General features: G+C 33.6%; 1 protein-coding gene and 1 long non-coding RNA gene across 4 annotated transcripts; both read right to left on the bottom strand.

The window, feature by feature from the left end:
* Positions 1-7,001: 7,001 nt before the first annotated feature.
* LOC128205373 (uncharacterized) lies at positions 7,002-11,947 on the bottom strand. The gene is made up of 3 exons (XR_008256229.1): positions 11,901-11,947; positions 7,467-7,537; positions 7,002-7,352 (listed from the first exon to the last, which is right to left on the bottom strand). It is a non-coding gene; the product is annotated as an uncharacterized LOC128205373 (long non-coding RNA).
* Positions 11,948-15,748: 3,801 nt separating this feature from the next.
* On the bottom strand, positions 15,749-19,976 carry LOC128205370 (laminin subunit beta-4-like). 3 transcript variants are annotated; one of them, XM_052906948.1, is made up of 5 exons: positions 19,840-19,976; positions 18,454-18,534; positions 17,625-18,326; positions 16,466-16,594; positions 15,749-15,961 (listed from the first exon to the last, which is right to left on the bottom strand). In XM_052906948.1, the coding sequence occupies exons 1-5, from the start codon at positions 19,844-19,846 to the stop codon at positions 15,894-15,896; spliced, it is 987 nt and encodes a 328-aa protein (XP_052762908.1). In that variant the 5' UTR covers positions 19,847-19,976; the 3' UTR covers positions 15,749-15,893. The 3 variants fall into 3 exon arrangements, with proteins under 3 accessions (XP_052762908.1, XP_052762909.1, XP_052762910.1); XM_052906949.1 differs by having other exon boundaries at positions 19,751-19,845; XM_052906950.1 differs by lacking the exon at positions 19,840-19,976 and adding an exon at positions 19,706-19,759.
* Positions 19,977-20,526: the final 550 nt, after the last annotated feature.

The raw sequence follows: 20,526 nt of genomic DNA, 5'->3' as shown, positions 1-20,526 counted from the left end.
TGTTATCCCCTTTTGCCAAGGACAGCGTTAAATAATTTACGGTAAGAGCTCTATCTTATGGCTACCGTTCTGCGATAAGAAATAATGAATACTAAAGAACAGTATGCTTTTCAATATGATGCAAATTTATTACCAAACAACATTTTAATTTTATGAATATTGCTTTGAATCCCATAAAATAATTTGTGAATTAAAAATGCGAGATGGGTCAGTATTCATTAAGTTACTTCAGTCTACCATTGGTGCCTGACAACCGACGAAGTTTTTATAAATAAGGGTAATAAACACATTAACACCAACTTTCGTTTTGAAAAAATAATCACATTTTCTTTGAAATTTAACTTACAAAGAATATTGGCTTGTTATCGTTTAGTTCCTAGATTTTTGTTACATTTAGCAATATTTTTAGAAGATCTATTAATGTTGTGATTATCCGCATGGTCAACAAAAGCTTGGTATGAAAAAATGGATGGAAGAAGGAGTTTGACCATTTGATAAGCGCTCAACATGACATATATCACGTCAATTATCACATTCAATTTACTAAAGTATAAGCCTCATCTGAGAAAGATTCAACAGTTTTATAAACTTCATCACAACTTTCAATTGAATACAATTATTCGGAGACCAGATATAGACACCGACACATGAATGAATCCAGCCCAGCAACAATCATACATCACTAGTGGACCCCACCTCCTCTTAAAATATTCGGTGTTCGGTGCTCTTCGCTGTATCTCAAACCACACAATTTCTAACATCTAAGATGTCTTAAGAACTGAGGGCTTCGTTTTCCGCTTTACTAGACTTTTGGAGCACTTATAAGAGTTCGTCAATATAGATGGGCAATCAAATTTAACATCGTGAATACACGTTTTATGTTACTATTATGCCAATATTGAAAATAAATGTCATTAGTGCCTTACTTTTTCACGTTTTGTTGTTTCAGTATAATTAGTACAGCTATTTTGAGCATCCTACATTTCACCATCAGGCCGAAGTTTTATTGATTTAAGTTGTCAATTTCTTTAAGATTAAGAATATTGTCTTGTTATCCAACACTTCGTATAATACATATCGGTTCAGCAATGTGATAGTAAGTAGTAATTTGCCTAAAACGTTGGAAGCTAAGGACACTTGGCGAACATAACTATAATAAGAGACACGTGCTCACAATGCCACAGGACTTTTATAAATAGAAGCTAACTGTTGCGTTTTACCAAGTGAACATGATTGGAATTTTAGATGAAAGTTGTTTTTTATTATATTTGTTTTGTTTTGTTTAAGGTCACGAGTCCTTCTTGTGTTATGAGCGGTGATGTGACGTTCAAGTTCAAGTTCAAGCTATTATGAAGCCTAAAGACATCTGGTGACATCAAACATTCCTGTATTTGTCCAAAGAAAAAACCCAAAATGATGACTATCATTCAATGGCCCTCGTTGACACTAAGGAAAATACCAAAACAATACAGATAAATAATATTCCTTTATTCATATTCATTAGATGTTTTAAAGCATACACTACTTTTACAAATTATTACTACATAATTAACTTTGCGTTATGTGTTATCAAGTCAAACAAGTAATTAACATTGAATCGTATCTGAACATCCGACGTGTTTATTGCTAATACAAATCCATTGATATTAATACATGAACATACTAGTTGATACAAATCATATTTAGATACATTTGTAAGATAATGTTTTTAAAGTGTTGTAGACGTCATTTGAAATGTGAACGTTCAAAATGGTAATAGTATCATTTTTACAGCAGAAATAAATGTTTGTTTTTAAAATATTTGAGAAGTCCATGGACCATGTGAACAAAATATATAATATAGTGTCTTCGTGTGATTCTATGCATATATGTATTTATATTTTAAAACAGTTCACTATAAAATATGAGTAAATATCGAATAAGCATATACCACAACAACATAAGTTAAGTAAATAAGAAAATTACATAATGTTATATATTAAATGAATTCCAACTTTCTGATAAATCAAAACTTGACAAAGTTATTGTATAATACTCAAAGCGAAATTTATTTTGAAGATGTACAGTTTTACGACAGCTAAAACAATTGTTTTTCAATGATATTTCTTTTAAAAAATATCTGAAACTCCTAACATCGGACAGCTGTACAATATAAAACTGTAAGGAGCTTTAGAAATAACCAAATATTTATTTATGCTCTTGGAATATTCTTACCTGAATGAAATAAGATAATTGTTTTAAAAAAATGGTTAAACAAATGCAGATAATAGTTGTTTATCTACGGCTTCAACAATCACATGTTACAAAACGTTTTCTACCAAGTAAAAAACACTACGAGTAAACAACAGATTTAAATGTGAGCACTCATTTATGTCATAGTGTGCACTGTATTTCTTGTTCATTTCAATTTTAAAACTAACCTAATGACAGTACTTTAAGGGTATGCCACTTATATACCAACTATATGAAACGAAACGAATCTTTTAAAGATACCTTTAAAATGAATTTTACTATTAGTATGATATAACAGGTAAATATTATAACATAAACATTCTCACTTTATGTACTCATTTTAAAACCATGTTATGGGTTTCCCTAATTGTTTCAGGTTAAAACGCTAAATAAATAAGCTTATATGTATTTTTGTATTCTTTATATGTTTAATCACGAACAGAACAATTGTAATAGTAATACAATGGAAACTAAAGGCAAACGATCCTATTTTCGGAATGTTTAATCTCATTTGAAATGTCCAACCAAACCAGATATAGTTTAAAGCTCATTTCATTAAGTAAATTTCTTTGTTTTTGTGAATTTTCGTAGCTTGCGAAATATTTTCGTACGCTCACTGATAAAATGACCTAAAATGAGGGTTCACTATATCCATATACATACGTATGTTTTTTATTCATGAATAAGATCACGTTTTACGTTAATACAGTATTTGTATGTGTAAATGAAACATAAAAGTAAAACAGTACATAGGTATCTAGCAAGCAGTTATAAGTAATAAGGTAGACTGTATTTAAAAGGGCATATCTTGCAAAGATCTAGTAAATTATTAGATGGTTTTTGAGCATGAAGACACCAACGAAACAAAACATTATTTCCTTCCTAACCGAAGTCGAATTATATTGAATTAGTTGCATAAAAGCAACAAATATCCCGCTGACACATGCGGTTGATCTCATGCTGGGAGTCTTTTCGGCATTGATTTACAGGCATTGAAAACAAAACCATGGTAACCTCTTTTGTTGCGATGACTGGTTTCTATGGACTTGTTGTATTTATATCATAGTGTGGTATGTTACAATGTGGTAACACTGCAGACCGAAAATGTCGCTATTAAACGTTCGAGCGTTCAATTATGTTAGACAGTTCTAAAGAACAGCATGGTGGTCGTGCGCTGGATGCATAACCTTCAGAGCTACTAGTGTACCATTGGATTATTTTGTAGTGTGTGTGGATATACGTCTACAATTTAATTTCCATTATGTCAGAAAAGGAACTATGTTTTTTACTGGCTTAACCCAGCAGTCTTATATGTGTCCATGACACTATGTTGAAGTGTTGGGGTAACCACTTACGGCGCTCACTCACAAACCAGTTTATGAGCGCTTCACCGCACACTTTCCCAACATTTACAGAGTGGTTAGAGAAAACGGGCACAAAACAGAACGTCACAAACAAAAAAGGTTACATGTATAGCGGATATATATACAACGGTAAATGATGTACAAACCAGATATATTGGTTCGAAATTAAGTAACCAATATTATATGAAATGCTACAGAAACAAGCTCAATAGCCAAAAGTTCAAACATAAAATACTCGAAAGATATTAGAACTAAGACTGTAACTTCAAAAGTTGTAAAATCAAACATCACTGTGCTCTAGATTTTGTATTAAAATGAACAATCTCGTAACATCCCTTAACGCATGCAAACACTGTTTTGAACTTCTACATTGAAAGCACGGAATAATTTTCGTCAGCATTCGTGTATGTTGGTTCGTGCGTCTGTCTTTGTAGCTGTTCATATGTCATCTCAGTTTCAAGCTGATCTTCCGGTTCTGAAATTGATATACGTATAGGGCGCCCAATAGATTTCAATGAAAATACTTACATGTCCATATGCTTGTGTGTTTTTGAGGCAAGAGTTCAACTACTTTATTGTTTTTTCATGGAAATGTACTAGGTGTGTCCGGTTATATTATTATTTCAAAATTAAAATTGATGAAAATAAGTATCTACATGATGCATATAAATACTCAGACTAACATTATTTTACTTGTTGGTTTAGACCTTCGCCTGTTCCACAGGTAGCAACCAGCAGCTGTGCAAATAAGCGAAATGCCCAAAACTACCGATAAAGCTGAGAGGGCACGTATTGTTGAAGAACCAATGTAAATTCGTCGTTCTGTTATAACAAAATAACAAAATTTGTATCAACTTACAGCCAAGATTATACAATAGCGTACATGTACAGATATGTCACTAGTCAAATGATTAACTGTAAACACTTCATATGTCACTTAATCTTGAAATGTAGGACTACTCATAAGTCCACCTTATTTGGTAAAATGCATGGCGAGTTGTCAACAGTTTTTTAAATTGTATACATAAACTGTATACAAGTTTGATTATTTTTACTAAAATCAGTGCCCATTTGTATCAGGAAGATATCAAGAAAAACTGATCAATCGTCCGATCCTTCTCCATGTCTTAACTATCTAGTTGAACCCCATGTGTAACAGATTATATACAAACATGTTTCAAAATTCCATATATACGTTCTATATATAGATCCTTCTCCATGTCTTAACCATAAGATAACTAGTTAAACCCCATGACGAGAAGATTGTATACAAACAAATAAGTAACACTATTTGTTTCAAAATTCCGAATATACGTCATGTGCAAGGTAAAAAACAACAGGAAAGCCATTGTAAATACTGTGTAAACAGAGTACATGTACTAAAGCTTATTGCTACCTTTATCGTTGTAGAAATCGAAAACATCTAGTACGTTAATCATTTTACCCTTGATCTGAAGTTAAAAAGTTATTTTTGTAGATTAACAAGTCGACAAGTTAATATCACATTAACCTCATTATCTGTGGGTTAAACGCTTTAGCCCTACACCCGGCAAAACTTTTTAAACAGGTAAAATGTAGTTTAATGCAACCATCTGTATTTTCCATAATTGTTACAAAAATGGGCCAAAGCAAAGAACTGGTATGTAAATAAATGTAACTATACATGTTCTTTTTTCATGTGTACGCTTTTTTTCATTTTTTCAACCTACAAATATATACATATCAAAAATGAGGACATCACACCTTAAGTGAAATAATTTTGATTTAAAATGCTATGCACGTGTAATTAACTGACACTTGTAAGAACATTCAGAAATCTGATGTGAATTTCTCATTATCAACGTATCAAAAAAAAAAAATTCTTACATTCAAAGCCCCGACATAATCTCCAAAAACCAAAATACCAATTGTTTATAAAATTGCATAGCACTCAAGCAATAATACCAAGAAACATGGTAAAGAAGCGAAAAAATGAAGCAAAAAAGATTTTTGTCAGAAATTTCCGTTCTAATCATTTGTTTACAGCAAAAAATTTTTTTATATGAAACTTATCGTCCAAGCATGATTTAGGATTTTATATATGTAAACGTAAATTTTGCACTAACAATGTTACTCCTGATTAAGGGACTGGAATGATATGCAACATTCGATCGTAATGTTTATAAAAAATCTACCTAATTTCAAATGACTTTTAAATTGTAATAGTGAGTCTTCAGACAGTCGTATCAAATATGTAAACGCAAACATGTTAATGGCAACACGTACCTGAGCAATCTTTGTCTTCAAGACCATTGATGCAGCCATTTACTTTCGCAGAATTGCAAAGCCCACTCATACAGCTAATACTGCAATTTATGCAGCTTCCATAATCGTTTGGATAAAAACCGTCGCTACATTCCAGACACTTCCCATCCGTCTGAGTACATCTTAAACAGCCCGTACTCAGGGACAAACAACTTTGAGAAGAATCCAAGCCGTAAAAGCCGTCAATGCAACCAGAAATACATTCTGGTCCACCTTTGCACGTACCATCTTTGCAATTCTCCGGACATTCACAGCACGCGTTGTTATCGACGTAAAACGTCTGGTTAATACATTGATCACATTCATTCTGGAGACAATATTTGGATTGACACGTGCATTGTTGTTCAGGATTATCATAACCATTTGTACATGAAATACAAATATCAGTTTCAATCGCACAAATGCAGTTAGGAGGACATCGGCATGTTGTTCCAGTGTAACCATTTAAGCACGAAACGCAGTATGATGTGCTATATTGTAAACATGTTGCGCATATATTGTTACAAGGGGTTGTGCAATTGTCACCCGAATAACCATCAACACAACCAAGCGTGCATTTCCCTTCATTTCGTGAGCATGTGCCGCCATTGCAATTACCCAGGCAACGTAAGTCACATGATTGTCCGTAAAAGCCGCCTTTGCATTGTTCACATTTACCGACTGTAAAATAAGGAAGACATTTACAGAAGCCGTTGTTTCTGTCACAAGCCCTTGTTTTGTTACAACCGACACTGCATACTTGATCACAATGATCACCGTATCGTCCATCTGAACATGTATCACATGCTGTTCCTTCAAACCAGTGTCGACAGTAACAAGACCCATCATTTGAACATTGTCTATTTACACAGCCTACGGAACAGAGTTCATTGCAGTGTGTACCGTGATATCCGGATATGCAAGCACTACATGTAGTTCCATTAAATCCTGAGGTACACTTACACGTTCCATCATCATTACAAATGCCATTTTGACATCCATTGGAACAAGGTGTTTGACAGAAGGTGCTCTTGTCCTTAAATCCATTTTTACAAGATATACAATCTATGTCAGTCGTACATCTGCAGTTCTGATTTGCGCAGTTTAAAATACAATCCGATCCATATTTTCCTGGTATACATGGCTGACATCTAGGACCTCCGAAATCAGCTTTACATGGGCTACACATTCCATCGTCATTACAAGTTCCATTTTTACACCCGACGGAACACCGCTTGCTGCACAAACTGTTTTTATCATAATATGTATTTTTGCATGTGTAACATGGGTTTCCATTTGTAAATTCGCATGTGTAGCAGTTTTCGGGACAAGAGTGATGACATCTGTGACCAGTAATGGTTTCAATACAACCTTGTAAACAGATGTTATCAAATCTACATTTTGACGTTCCTCCTTCACAACATACACAGTTGTAACTGCAATCCACCTCTTTCCCATCTATAGCAACCGTCACTGGAAGGAATTTGTTTCAAAGATGGGAATCTGCTATATTTAATGTTTCCTTTAGATAAAACTAATATTGTAGCACAACCTAGAAACATTTGACAAAATATTACATTTTCATACCTGCCATACATGATCGAACGAAGCAGAGTATAGTAAATATCCAAAACATCATTTTTGTCCTGCTTATGTCTCTGAAACGACATAATGGAGATAAAGGTTTAGTGATATCATGTTCAATTTCTGAGTTAATTTCCATAAACATTAAGGTCACTTTATCATTGCCGCAAGCGAATTATTTGTAAAATAAACAAACCATTGCTCCATCATAAACCTTTAATTCATATCATAATGGAGATAAAGGTTTTCGGTTTCCAATAACAGTTAGATCACTTTATGATAGCCATAAGTGCATTTGTGTAAAACGAACACACTCTTACTTTGTCGTAGTCATTGATAACGTAATCCCGAATATTGCCTGTCCATCTAGCACTTAGTATATTTATTGATTGATATGGAAATTCAAACTAATTAAATTAAATAGCTATCGGGGTATTAATTACTATTAAAGCATAATAATATGATAAATAGATAAACTATTTCTGATTTGTTAGGGAGCATTTTGTATAGACAGGCGTCATATTGACCTGCCTATAAATACAAATTCTAGGACTCAAAAGAAATATGTTAATGTTTTCATACTTATAAACAGATATATAGATCAATATAAGTTTATATCTAAGATTGAGAAAGCTACTTCAAACTGATATTCTGTTTAAGTCTGAGTAATGCTCATAATTTATAATTGTTATACTTTGAATTATATCCGATACCTGAACTCTTGAGAATACAAAACATGAACATCTCAAAGATTTAACTATTTCCGGCTGGACTAGAACTTTGATATTTTGGTCCTGATGCAATATGGCTTCCGTTGATATCTGTAAATCTACAAATATATGTATACTGAATGGTCGAACGGGTAAAAATGAAGACAAAGGTCAATACACCTGTTATACGTACACTGGTGAAAGCTTTGTTGATTATACATTTATTATTTAGCAGAATATAGCAATTTCAAAGATATTAATGACTTTAAAGTTCATTTATACAATGCATTTTCAAACCAAGCTCCTAAGTCTCTGCAACATAGAATTGATACGGAAATAAAGAGTATGAGAAGTGAGGACATTGAAATTTGCAATTGGAATTATTCTGATCATATTAAGCTTTGTTAGGGATAAATCGTGTGATCTTAACTCATTGATTGAAACGCTTTAAAGTAATGGCAATACAGATGGCGGTATTGAACACTCAGTGTTATATTTTACCGAGTACATTGTATCAAGAGCAGATAAATATTCTATTAAAACGGACTTTTCTTGAGGGCGATTTTAAGGAGCGAAAATCTTGGTTTAACGACAAATGTAAGGGCAAACTGTACAGGTATAAGGAAGCCATTGAGCAATTCAATTGTACAAGAAATAACGCGAACTTTATTAGTACTATGAAACTGTTACGAAAGAACTATAAATATTTTATTCGGCGCACTAAGCGCAATTATCAGATATATAAGGGCCGACAAAAGCACGACCTAAGGCATTCCCAACCACGAGTTGTTTGGAAAAAAATTAAGAAGATCAAATCCGAAACGAAGCCAAACATTTCTATAGAAACAATTTTTGAACATTGCGGACATCTTTCCGATAATTCAGATGTTGAAAACAACGAGGAAATTGAAGAATTTCTGCATACATTTGACTAGCAACAATACAGATATGAGACTATGAATAGTGAACTAACCTCATGATTTGCAGAACGTGATATTCGAAACGGCATCAAACATTTAAAACGGAAAAGACAATGTTTTAAACGAATATTTTATCAAATATGCCGAACACTTTAGCCCACCTGTGCAGATATTATTTAATAGTATGCTTGACTCTGGAACATTGCCAAATGTATGGTCAAAGGGAATTGCTGTGCCAGTACTAAAGAAACCACCATCAGATGATGTGATAACTATGGGGGCTTGACACTAATTAGCTGTTTTGGAAAGCTGTTTACAAATGTTTCAAATAGCAGATTTAAAGGCTTTGCATTTAAATATGAGAAGCAAACGGACGCACAATTTGGTTTTAAAGCTAACCATAGCACTATTGATGCGATCTTCGTATTGCATAATCTCGTCCAAATGTATCTAGATGATAAGATAAAAGTCTACGCTGCTAACGTCGACTATTGTTTTGACTTGATATACAAAAGTGGACTATAGTTTAAACTAATTAAAGAAGGGATAGATGGAAATATACTAAATTTCTTAGGTCAATGTATACTTATGTTAAGCCATGTGTTACATACGAACAGGCTTTCAGACTTTTTTGAGAATAGCATCGGCTTATTTTAAGGGGAGGTCACTTCGTCGATATTGTTAAAGCTATTCGTGAATGACATTGAGACCATGTAACACGAGAATAAGAACTCAAGATTAAAGCTAGACCAGCTGTCAATATTCTTGATAATGTTTGCCGACGACAGTGTTTTATTATTATCGAAACGGCCGAAGGACTACAACGTTACATTGACATGTTACATCGGTACTGTGAACAATTGAAGTTTAAAGTAAATATCAACAAAACAAAAGTAATTGTTTTCCGCAAGGCTGGTCAGTTAAAACAAAGTGACATATTTACTTATAGCGATGAAAACATGAAAGTAGTAGACACTTACAATTACTTTGTTATGAGCTCCGGGGGTCATTCCGCAAATGTATAGATATATATATTGCGAGTAAAGCATTGAAATCAAATATGTCAATTCGGAATATTACAATCGACTTGTATTATAAACATCACATTTAATTTATTTGATTCTTACGTCTCATCGATCGTTTATCATTGTGCAGAATTGTGGGGATTTTCTTCGGCCGATAGCCTAGAGAGACTTATCGTAGATTCCTTAAAAAGACACTTAATGTAAAAATGGCCACCAACCGCCTAGCTTTATACGGTGAAACGTGACGTTTCCTTTTATTTGTTATTAGGAAAGTCAGAATTGTAAAATATTGGTTGAAACTTATGAATTGTTACACCACTAACCATATACTGTTCACTATGTATGACACTTTGTTATTAGATGTGATCAACCCAAAACTAAATAGGTGAGAAATGTTAAGGACATGTTACAATTCACTGGATTTAGTGATGTGTGGACATTCAGAAACTCTGTGGTCAATATGCTGCTTTCATTGAACAATCTAAACTCAGATTAAAGGACCTCTACGCTAGGCAATGGCGAGAGGGAGTTCGAGCGTCGTCTGCATTGTAACTGTTTAGTGCACTCAAACCAAACTTCAATATGTCTCGATATCTGTTAGTTATAGATAATGTTAAACATCGGCAAACGTTATGTATACTCGTACTTAGATTGTCTTCACAGAAACTATTCGTCGAACAAGGACGAAATACGTAGATTGCAAGAAATGATCGGTAGTGCATTATTTGTCGAAATAATGACAAAGAAGACGAATTTCATTTCGTTCTTATTTGTCCGACATATAGTAAAATTCGGGAAAAATATATTCCTTTGTATTATCGGAGAAGGCCGAATATGTTCAAATTTGTAACCATGCTGAATACAACGAAATTACACTTACTACACAAAATAACATCTTAATTGATTAAGGCAAAACAAGTAAGAAACACGGCCATCAATAGTCCTGTGTGATATGTTACACCTATTTTATTCAATATCGTGTCAAAATCATTTATTTTTTTTGCCCCCTGTGTTTGTATCATTAACCATTTGCAAACAAAATCTTGTGAAATTGCTAATGAGCTGTACATGCTTTCATCAGAATATTTACACCTCAACTTCTATTACTTAAATGAAGTGCCTTTCGGCAAATGCGGTTATCATTCGATGGACGCAACATCTTCGGATATGTTCGGATCGCATATCATCGCATAACAATATACATGAAAATGGTTGATCTTGTTATTGTTTGTATTGTGCCAGCAGGTCCCGTAAAATATAAATCAACATTTAAGAAAGTGTTTATTTATGATAAGGTAAATGTATCGTTGCCATACGTGTTTCAATTTTACGTTTTAAAGTTATTTAAAGTGGTTGATCTTTTCCCGCGTTTTTGTGACGTCATTTGATAAAACGGTTTCGGATACAGTCGGGTGGTTATATTTACAGAATTGGTAAGAAAGGACAACTGAAAGATTCTCTTAAATGAAATGATGTTGTTGTTTTTTAACAATTCTTGAATGAAACAATTAACTATTGGTGTAAATATTAGTAATTAGTGGCGGGATTGATGTCATTATCGGGTATATGAAAGTAATTTGGCTGCTCAAATTACGGGTGGAGTCCTTCGTAATCTGCACACTTTGACCAGCCCATTTGCGTTCATACCCTTATATTGACATCAATCCCGCAATTCATTCCTTAAATAAACGTTATGTCATGTTGTATTACGTTATAGATTAGCGGTGTTTAAATTCAAAGAGTGTGAATTAGCATAGACTAGGAGAAACGTGAAAAACTCACTTTGACTGAATGAGTCCAAATCCAACAAAAACCACTTCATTACCGACTATTCATAAACAGGAAGATAACAATTCAGAATACATATACACATTACTACCTTATAAACATAGGACAGAAATGTATAACATGATTCAAAATGTTGAAATGAATGAAGAAAATACATATAACCATATGCACATGTTGAAATTTCGAAATATATTTCCGTATTAGTTAAAAGATAAAACAAATACAAATGGCCGGTTTCTATTATCATCCTGAACACTATTTTAAACTGCAATACTTTTATTAATGATGTTTACTTCGGAAAACGTGTAATGATATTAAGTAAACAGTACACTTTCAAATGCTGCAACAGCTATATAGGGTGAAAATGAGTCAGATTAAACACTATTAATGTTAAATTCAAAACTTTTTGCTTCTGAGCTTGTTTCTGTAGCTTTTCACATAAATATTAGTTGTATATCGGACACCCTATATATTGTTAGTGCAATAGAAATTATTTTGTCTTGAAGCCTGGTTTGGTAAATGAGCGCATATTTCATATGCTTATAAACACTTGAGTTACTGATTGAGTGTTCTGAAAAAGGATCCAATACAATTCATCCTCATATATAATGTAGCTGTTTTGGACAGTTATTTATTTGTAATGCTGCAGCGAATCTTATACGGAAACAATCCGACTGTAAGATACGTGTGCTATGATCTAATTTTATAGATCTGAATTTGGTCTTCCGCGAATATTCAGTTCCATGTAACTTTACAACATAGTTAACCAAAGCTTTCGGTGAAAATTTGGGATGATAAAACACATCCTTCTCTTAACACATTTTAATTTTATTTGTCTATATGGTGTGTTTTTAACACAAACTCTTTTAATTGATATTTCTCTAACTGGTTGGAAGACGCCTTTGCTGCAATATATTTAAAAGTATTACCCATAAAAAACTTAAGCCTTTTTCAATATCTAGATTTACTGTCTCAGGTGACATCTAATACATATCAATACCGACACCCTGTGATACCTCTTAATAATAGAGGTCATTGTTTTAAGTTAACAATATTCTATTTCGTCTTTTAAGCCCTGTTTACGTTTAAAAGGCTACACGCGGTTGTACTAATTACCCATGAAAGATATATCTCCATCAATTTGCTCTGTTCAACAGAGACATTAATGTTATCATATCATAACTAAATCATAATCTAAATGCATGTGTATCGTCGGTTGTTTCATAACCAGTTTGAACTATAAAACACAAGGTAAAATAAATAGTAGTGTCGACTAAATGCAATGTATTGTATCTGTTAGTAATACCTTAGAACAAAACAAAATGTTTTAACATCACACACGTCTGCTACATGAACGAGTGTTTGTTTTTATGTTTCATTTTTGATTTTGTATTTTCACAATATTATAATGAAAACTACAGGGACAGACCCAGGAGACGAAAATTAAAGAAACAAAACAAACACGGGTGTTGTCAAATACATGGGTATTGTCAAATACATTTGTGTTATCATATACACGGGTGTTGTCATATATACGGCTGTTATCATAAACACGGGTTTTGCCATATACACAGGTGTTGCCACAAACATGGGTGTTGTCGTCTACACGGGTGTTATAATAAACACGGGTGTTGTCATATGCACAGGTGTTGCCACATACATGGGTGTTGTCAAATACACGGGTGTTATCATAAACACGGGTGTTGCCGTATACACAGGTGTTGCCACATACACGGGTGTTGCCATATACACAGGTGTTGCCACATACATGGGTGTTGTCATATACACGGGTGTAGCCATATAAACAGGTGCTGTCTTATACACGGGTGTTGCCATATACACGGTATACACGGGTGTTGCCATATACACGGGTGCTGTCTTATACACGGTAGTTGCCATACACACGGTATACACGGGTGTTGCCATTTACACGGGTGTTTCCATTTACACGAGTGATGTCCTATACACGGTATACACGGTGTACACGGATGTTGCCATATACACGGGTGCTGTTTTATGCACGGTATACACGGGTGTTGTCATATACACGGGTGTTGCCATTTACAAGGGTGCTGTCTTATACACGGTATACACGGGTGTTGCCATAAACACGGGTGCTGTCTTATACACGGTATACAATGTATACACGGGTGTTGCCATATACACGGTATACACGGGTGTTGCCATATACACGGGTGTTGCCATATACACGGGTGCTGTCTTATACACGGTATACAATGTATACACGGGTGTTGCCATACACACGGTATACACGGGTGTTGCCATATACACGGGTGTTGCCATATACACGGGTGCTGTCTTATACACGGTATACACGGTATACACGGTAGTTGCCATATACACGGTATACACGGTAAACACGGATGTTGCCATATACACGGGTGCTGTCGTATATTTGGTAGTTGCCATATACACGGTATACACGTGCTTTTGTACAAAATATTACATATGTATACCATCTATTTAATATATTTGATAAACATTCCAATTGTTTGTAATTGTAAGTTTACGAAGTTCACGTAAAATGCACATGACAATTAGTCTATAATCTAAAATATCCCACCAAACGTTGAATGATAAATCAACAACGAAGCGTTCCGTTTATTCAACATTGGAATCTACCCGTCTACAACAAAATACTACTGATCTCGTACGGTGAAATTTGATATTCAGGTTATTAATCAGTCATTTTGTTAACCTTTTTCGTCGTTTTCAAGTGCGAGTGTGATATGGTCAATGCATTTTATGCCTGGTTCAATTTAAAAGGAAAATGTTCATTAACTGTTATTACTATGAACATTAATGAATTAAATGAAGTGTATTGATAAATGAGTATAAATGGTTGCACTGAAACATGAGAAAAAATAAATTTAAAAAACGTTTTTTTACAAGGAGCACAAATCAATAATAAAATGAAAATCAGTCATCAATGGTCGTAATGATATTATGAAAACACATGTACAATTTGTAATTTTCATTCTAGGTACTGCTTTTATTGTCAGCTAGGGGCTATTCCGCAATTTACATACAACGATTTACGTATAGTATGTATAACCGGTCGGTTACGAGATAATAAGACGGATTTGTTTTATTGAATTATTTAATCAATACAAACATTAAAGATTAGAATTAAGTTGCACCATTTTTCCGAAAATAATGTGAACGTTATAACGTTTTTTACTTGTTCAGCCTCTGACACAATGGACCTATAAAAACGATAATGAAGCACAACGTTCATCCCCGAGTTTTTTAAAGCAAATGCTCGGTCTTTGCCCCTAAAATTAAAATCTGAACTGTTTCCTTTATATTCTTGGCCTACAAACTCAACTCATTTACAATAAATATTTTACGAACGTTTTTACTTTTCTGTTGTTGTTTTTCGGGACTACAACCATAATCTATTACGTAAATACAGTGCTAGATAACCCTTTTTAATATATGAAACATATATGGTAGGCAATTGAATTCGTCCAAACGGTATTTTTACTGGACAAGCCTATAAATGAATCCAAGATCCTGTTTAAATGCTGGATTAACCGTCCAGGGCGCTTACTTAAACCAGTTTATGAGCGCTCAACTTCACACATGTCCAACCATTTACCAAGTGCTTAGAGCATACGGGCACAATACAAGACATGTTGAACAAACACTGCTTTATGTACATCAGAAACATGTGTGTGTGTGTGTGTGTGTGTGTGTATATATATATATATATATATATATATATATATATATATATATATATATAACTATTAATGGTGAATAACTGGTTATAAAGTTCTGAAAAAATACACGATACATATAAGGACTTCATTATATCTACAAGTATGAGATGTCAACATAAACCTGATTATGTTATTGTTACAAAACTGTCGTAACATCTCTAATCGCATAAAAATGACACAGTGTTTCGAACATCTACGTTGAAAGAACAGAATAATTTTCGTCAACATTCTTGTATGTTGGTTAGTTAGTCTGTCTTTGAAGCTGTTCGTAGGTCATTACGGTTTCACGCTGATTTTCCTGTTCTGAAACTGAAATATTGCACATATAAGAGTTAAAGGAAAATATTGTAAAACCCCACCATTCAGACCAAAATGTGCATTATAGTGCGTTAGTCTAATTACTGAGGTTATGATGATAAGGTTTATAAATGGTCAAGTGTGGTGATGATATTAGATTCTTACTAAGTGTAGCAGAGTATTGGTAATGCACAGTACATACTAAACTTTTGGTTTTATCTTAAGTTATGTACAAGGCAATATGTGCCACTTTATTTCACAAATATGGAGCTATAGTATGAGTCTGCATCTGTGACCGAGTGAATGCTTATGTAATATTATTATGTTCACATATGCTTGTGAGTGTTTGAGGCAGGATATTTAATACGCTGTTTCTTATGATAACTTACCACGTTCGTCCGGATATATAATTATTCCGAAATTAAAATGAATGATGAGTAGTATATACATGATACATACAAATATTCATGATTTGTTCAACAAAAAGTTTATTTAAAACCTATAAAAAATACAAACCTGATGGTGATGACCTTCGTCTGTTCCACAGATAGCAACCAGCAGCAGTACAAATAAGTAAAATGCCAAAAACTCCAGATAAAGCTGCGGTTGCAACATTTGTGGGAGAGCCAATGTAAATTCGTCTTTCTGAAAGTACAGCTTGAGCATCAACCAGTAGCAAATAATTACAAAGTGTATAAGAGTGTTGCTGCTTTCAGATGTTAAATTAAATGTAATATTATACATGTGCATAATAACATTATCTATAAATCACTTAAGATGCCGATTAATAAAAGAAATTAAAAAAGATTTGCAAATTTTTAACATCTTTCTGAATTAAGGACATGAAATTTATTGTAAACTGGTTATAAATGTCCCATTTAAAAAAACCAATCCGCGTTTGTATGAAGATGATATAGGTTTTGAGGAACACTCATCATCTGACTGATTCACACGTAACAACACTCGGACAACTAAATTTACTCTACGGAAAAAATTCTATGTAACCAAAGCGTATATTTAACACTATCTTATTTTAAACAGCTGAATAATGGGCATGGGTTGCAAAGTAAAATTATCATGAAAAAATTGTTAATACGTAAGGGTTATTGCTAGCAGCAACGATGATAAAATAACAAAATTCAATATCAAATCTCCAAATACGACAATCGTGTAATTTAACTGATGTTTTTGTCAGAATATTTGAATTATAAAAATATCAATGGGTGCAAGTTTGCCAATATTTTGTCGATTTAGAATATGGAACTTTACTCAACAAAACATGGTGCAGTATCGAACAGCTTAAAGAATAAAAGGTTATTGTCAAAATGTTCCATTGCGACCATTTGTTCACAAAAAAAAAAACTACTTTACATATTATGACCCACCTTCCAAGCATGAATTAGGATGTCTTATATGAAATAGATGTGTTTGCCATTATGTTCCCACTTGTAAATATCGTTAACGAAAAACAGATAGTTTTTTTTGTTTGGTGTTTATCACCCAAAAAGGCAAAATAATCTGTGAAGTTAAAAGGTAAGGCTGGAATAAACATTTTTTATTGTAACTTACGCAGTTTATGGAAGCTAGCTTATTTCGATTTTTGCATATCTACTTGTGTGTTATAAAGACAGTATAAAATATGTAACAAAAGAATGTTGATGGCAACGACACATACCTGAACAATCTTTGCCTCCAAGGTCATTGATGCAGCCATATAAACAGTCGCCATCGATATTACAGCTCGTTTTTGAATCCCCTTGCTGACAATTTCCTACAGAACAGGATATATTGCAGTATGCCCCATAATGTCCTGGCTGACATCCACTGCATGTAATTCCCGTAAACTCAGCTCGGCATATGCAACTACCCTTATCATTGCAAACGCCATCTAGACATCCCGGGGAACAAGATGTTTGACAGAAGGTACTTCTACCGTAGAACCCCATTTTACAAGAAGTACAATCAGTTCCAGTCGAACATCGGCAGTTCTGATGAGTGCAATCTAGTGTACAATCTGACCCATATTTTCCTTGTATACATGTCTCACATTCTTTTCCTTCGAAGTTTGATAAACATGGACTACATGTTCCATCGTCATTACAGACTCCTCCATAACATCCGACTGAGCATCTCTTGCTACACAGACTGTATGTATCATAAAATTTAGCCTTGCAGCTGTAACATGGTCTACCAACTGCTTGATTACACGTAGAACAGTTACCATGACAGGCATTGTGACATGTGTTGCCGAATATGCCGTCAACACAGCCATTAAAACAAAAATTGCCTTCATTTGCAAATATATTATATCCACATCGATCTACTCCTCCCTTACAGCACACACAATTCAGATTACAGTCCAATCCGTTTATGAAGACTGAAACGAAACAAATGTGTTTAAAATATAATAATATTCTGCGATAAATGACTACAAATAAGAAGAAAGCAGGCGATGCATTTAAACAAAGAAAGACATTTGATATATTTTAACAGTTTACACATACCTCCCTTACATGATCGGGCCAAGCAGAGCAAAACAAATATCCAAAACATCATTCTGTCCTGGAGATGTCTCAAATTGCTTTCTGCAATATACAACATGTGAATATAAGTTGACGTTTAGTTATATGTTAGATTCCTGCTTTAAAAAACAAAACAAGTCATAGTCAGTTTCAGTCTTAAATTTGGAGTGCCAGCAACTATGCATTTAGCAAGTTCAAAACCATATTTTTTCGCATGAATACAATGTTGTAGATGGACAATTCCACTGGTCTTAATGCTTTCGTCTTATTGATCAGTTTAAAGAATGAGGACATGCGGTAAGAATTCAGATATCCTGAATTGATATGTTCACTAACATCTTCAGTCTTAAGTCCGTGACTCATGCTTAATTTTGCATTATTTGATAAATGAAATAAAATTATGTTACAGCTATTGCAACTTCGACCCAAGTAATAAATAACGTGCTGTATAATTTAAAAGCGATGTTAATTATCTGCACGGTAATTTATAACAGTTTCGCCCATTCTTTAGTCAGTAAATGTGCAAAAAAACAACACTTGAAAACATTTTAAAAGTCATGATTTCTGTTGAAATAGTTGTTAAACCTGCTATTTGTTACGTATTTAGAAAATTTCACCATTAATGCTGATGCTAAAGAAAAGTTTTTGGTTTTAAATGAAGCAATGAATTGTATGTTCGTATGTTGAGTATGACATTAATGAAAATGGTCGAAAATGTTCCTACATAACGAATATTTGATTAACCAATTATCATCAATATTCCAGATATAGCAGAAAAGTCACTTTATGAATATTCTAAAGATGTTTCATATCTTAAATATATTCATGCACTGAGACATAAAAAACAATATAAGGTATAAGTGTATAATGTAAATATACTTCGAGAAGCAATGTTATGAAAGTGCGTACGAGCAAATATCGTGAAATAAAGGAATTCAGCTAAATATTCAGCGAGTAACGTACGTTGTGAATTGTTTAACTTATTTGAAATGTGTTACGATACAATCGTTGAAAAGATAGTCATATCTTTTATCTTACTCGTATATCTTCAATGTACGCACTGAAATAATATAACGCAACGTTTTACATAAAGATAGTTCTTAAATGAAATTTACGTTCATTCTGTACTAAACTAAGTCTAATCAAATACAGTAACATGAAATTTGAATCAAGAAATACCTTCTTCATTAAAAGTAAATATTATTTTGTTAAAACCCAACATAAACACACTTACTTAAGACAAGATTACAAAAAAAAGTTCAAATAAAAACGCACTAACCGAAGTTTTGAATTATTACAGTCCACACTCACGACTAACATAACAGTAACATGATACAGCAAGTTAAACATTTTCAAAAGCGTACTCACGGTTCATATATATTCCTCTTACTTTTGCATTTAAATTTTCATTATTGTTATTTGAGGGTTTTTAAGTTCCTGCTTTAATGTTTAAATCAAACTACAATCATAGCACTGTACACAAAGTTTATTGTAACGACACAAAGTTCATAATCACTCAAGTTTAAATGAGCTAGTCGATTTAATGATTAAAGTTTAATAAGATATGTTGCTAAATAAATTTTAAAAAGTGAGTGAGTGAGAGAGTGAGTGAGTGAGTGAGTGAGTGAGTGAGTGAGTGAGTGAGTGAGTGAGTGAGTGAGTGAGTGAGTGAGTGAGTGAGTGAGTGAGTGAGTGAGTGAGTGAGTGAGTGAGTGAGTGAGTGAGTGAGTGAGTGAGTGAGTGAGTGAGTGAGTGAGTGGGTGAGTGTGTGGGTTTGAGTGAGCGGGCGAGCGAGTGAGCGAGTACGTGAGTGAGTGCGTGAGTGCGTGAGTGCGTGAGTCTGTCAGTGAGCCTGTCAGTGAGTCAGTGAGTTAACCGGTCGGTCGGCTTTTAAAAATACATACAACTCTTCTTTGAAAATTTATTTCTTTAATTTATTAAGAATTTCCTATTTCTTGATAACAGTTTGTCATTCTTACGAATGCATTCATGTTTTTATAGTTCTGACTGTTTTAATGATAAAACGTCATCAAAAGTCCAAATTAGACCTCTATT

This window comes from Mya arenaria, chromosome 10 (genome assembly GCF_026914265.1).
Source record: "Mya arenaria isolate MELC-2E11 chromosome 10, ASM2691426v1".
NCBI classification, from domain to species: Eukaryota; Metazoa; Mollusca; class Bivalvia; order Myida; family Myidae; genus Mya; species Mya arenaria.
Note: the sequence above shows the minus strand (reverse complement) of the source record. Positions and strands in the feature narration are given on the sequence as shown.

Excerpts from the sequence above, each read along its gene's own strand:
- LOC128205370 (XM_052906948.1), bottom strand. Across the intron at positions 16,595-17,624 it reads TGGAGGCAAAGATTGTTCAG|AAAGACGAATTTACATTGGC; the intron begins GTATGTGTCGTT and ends CTGTACTTTCAG. Across the intron at positions 15,962-16,465 it reads ACGAAGGTCATCACCATCAG|TTTCAGAACAGGAAAATCAG; the intron begins GTTTGTATTTTT and ends GCAATATTTCAG.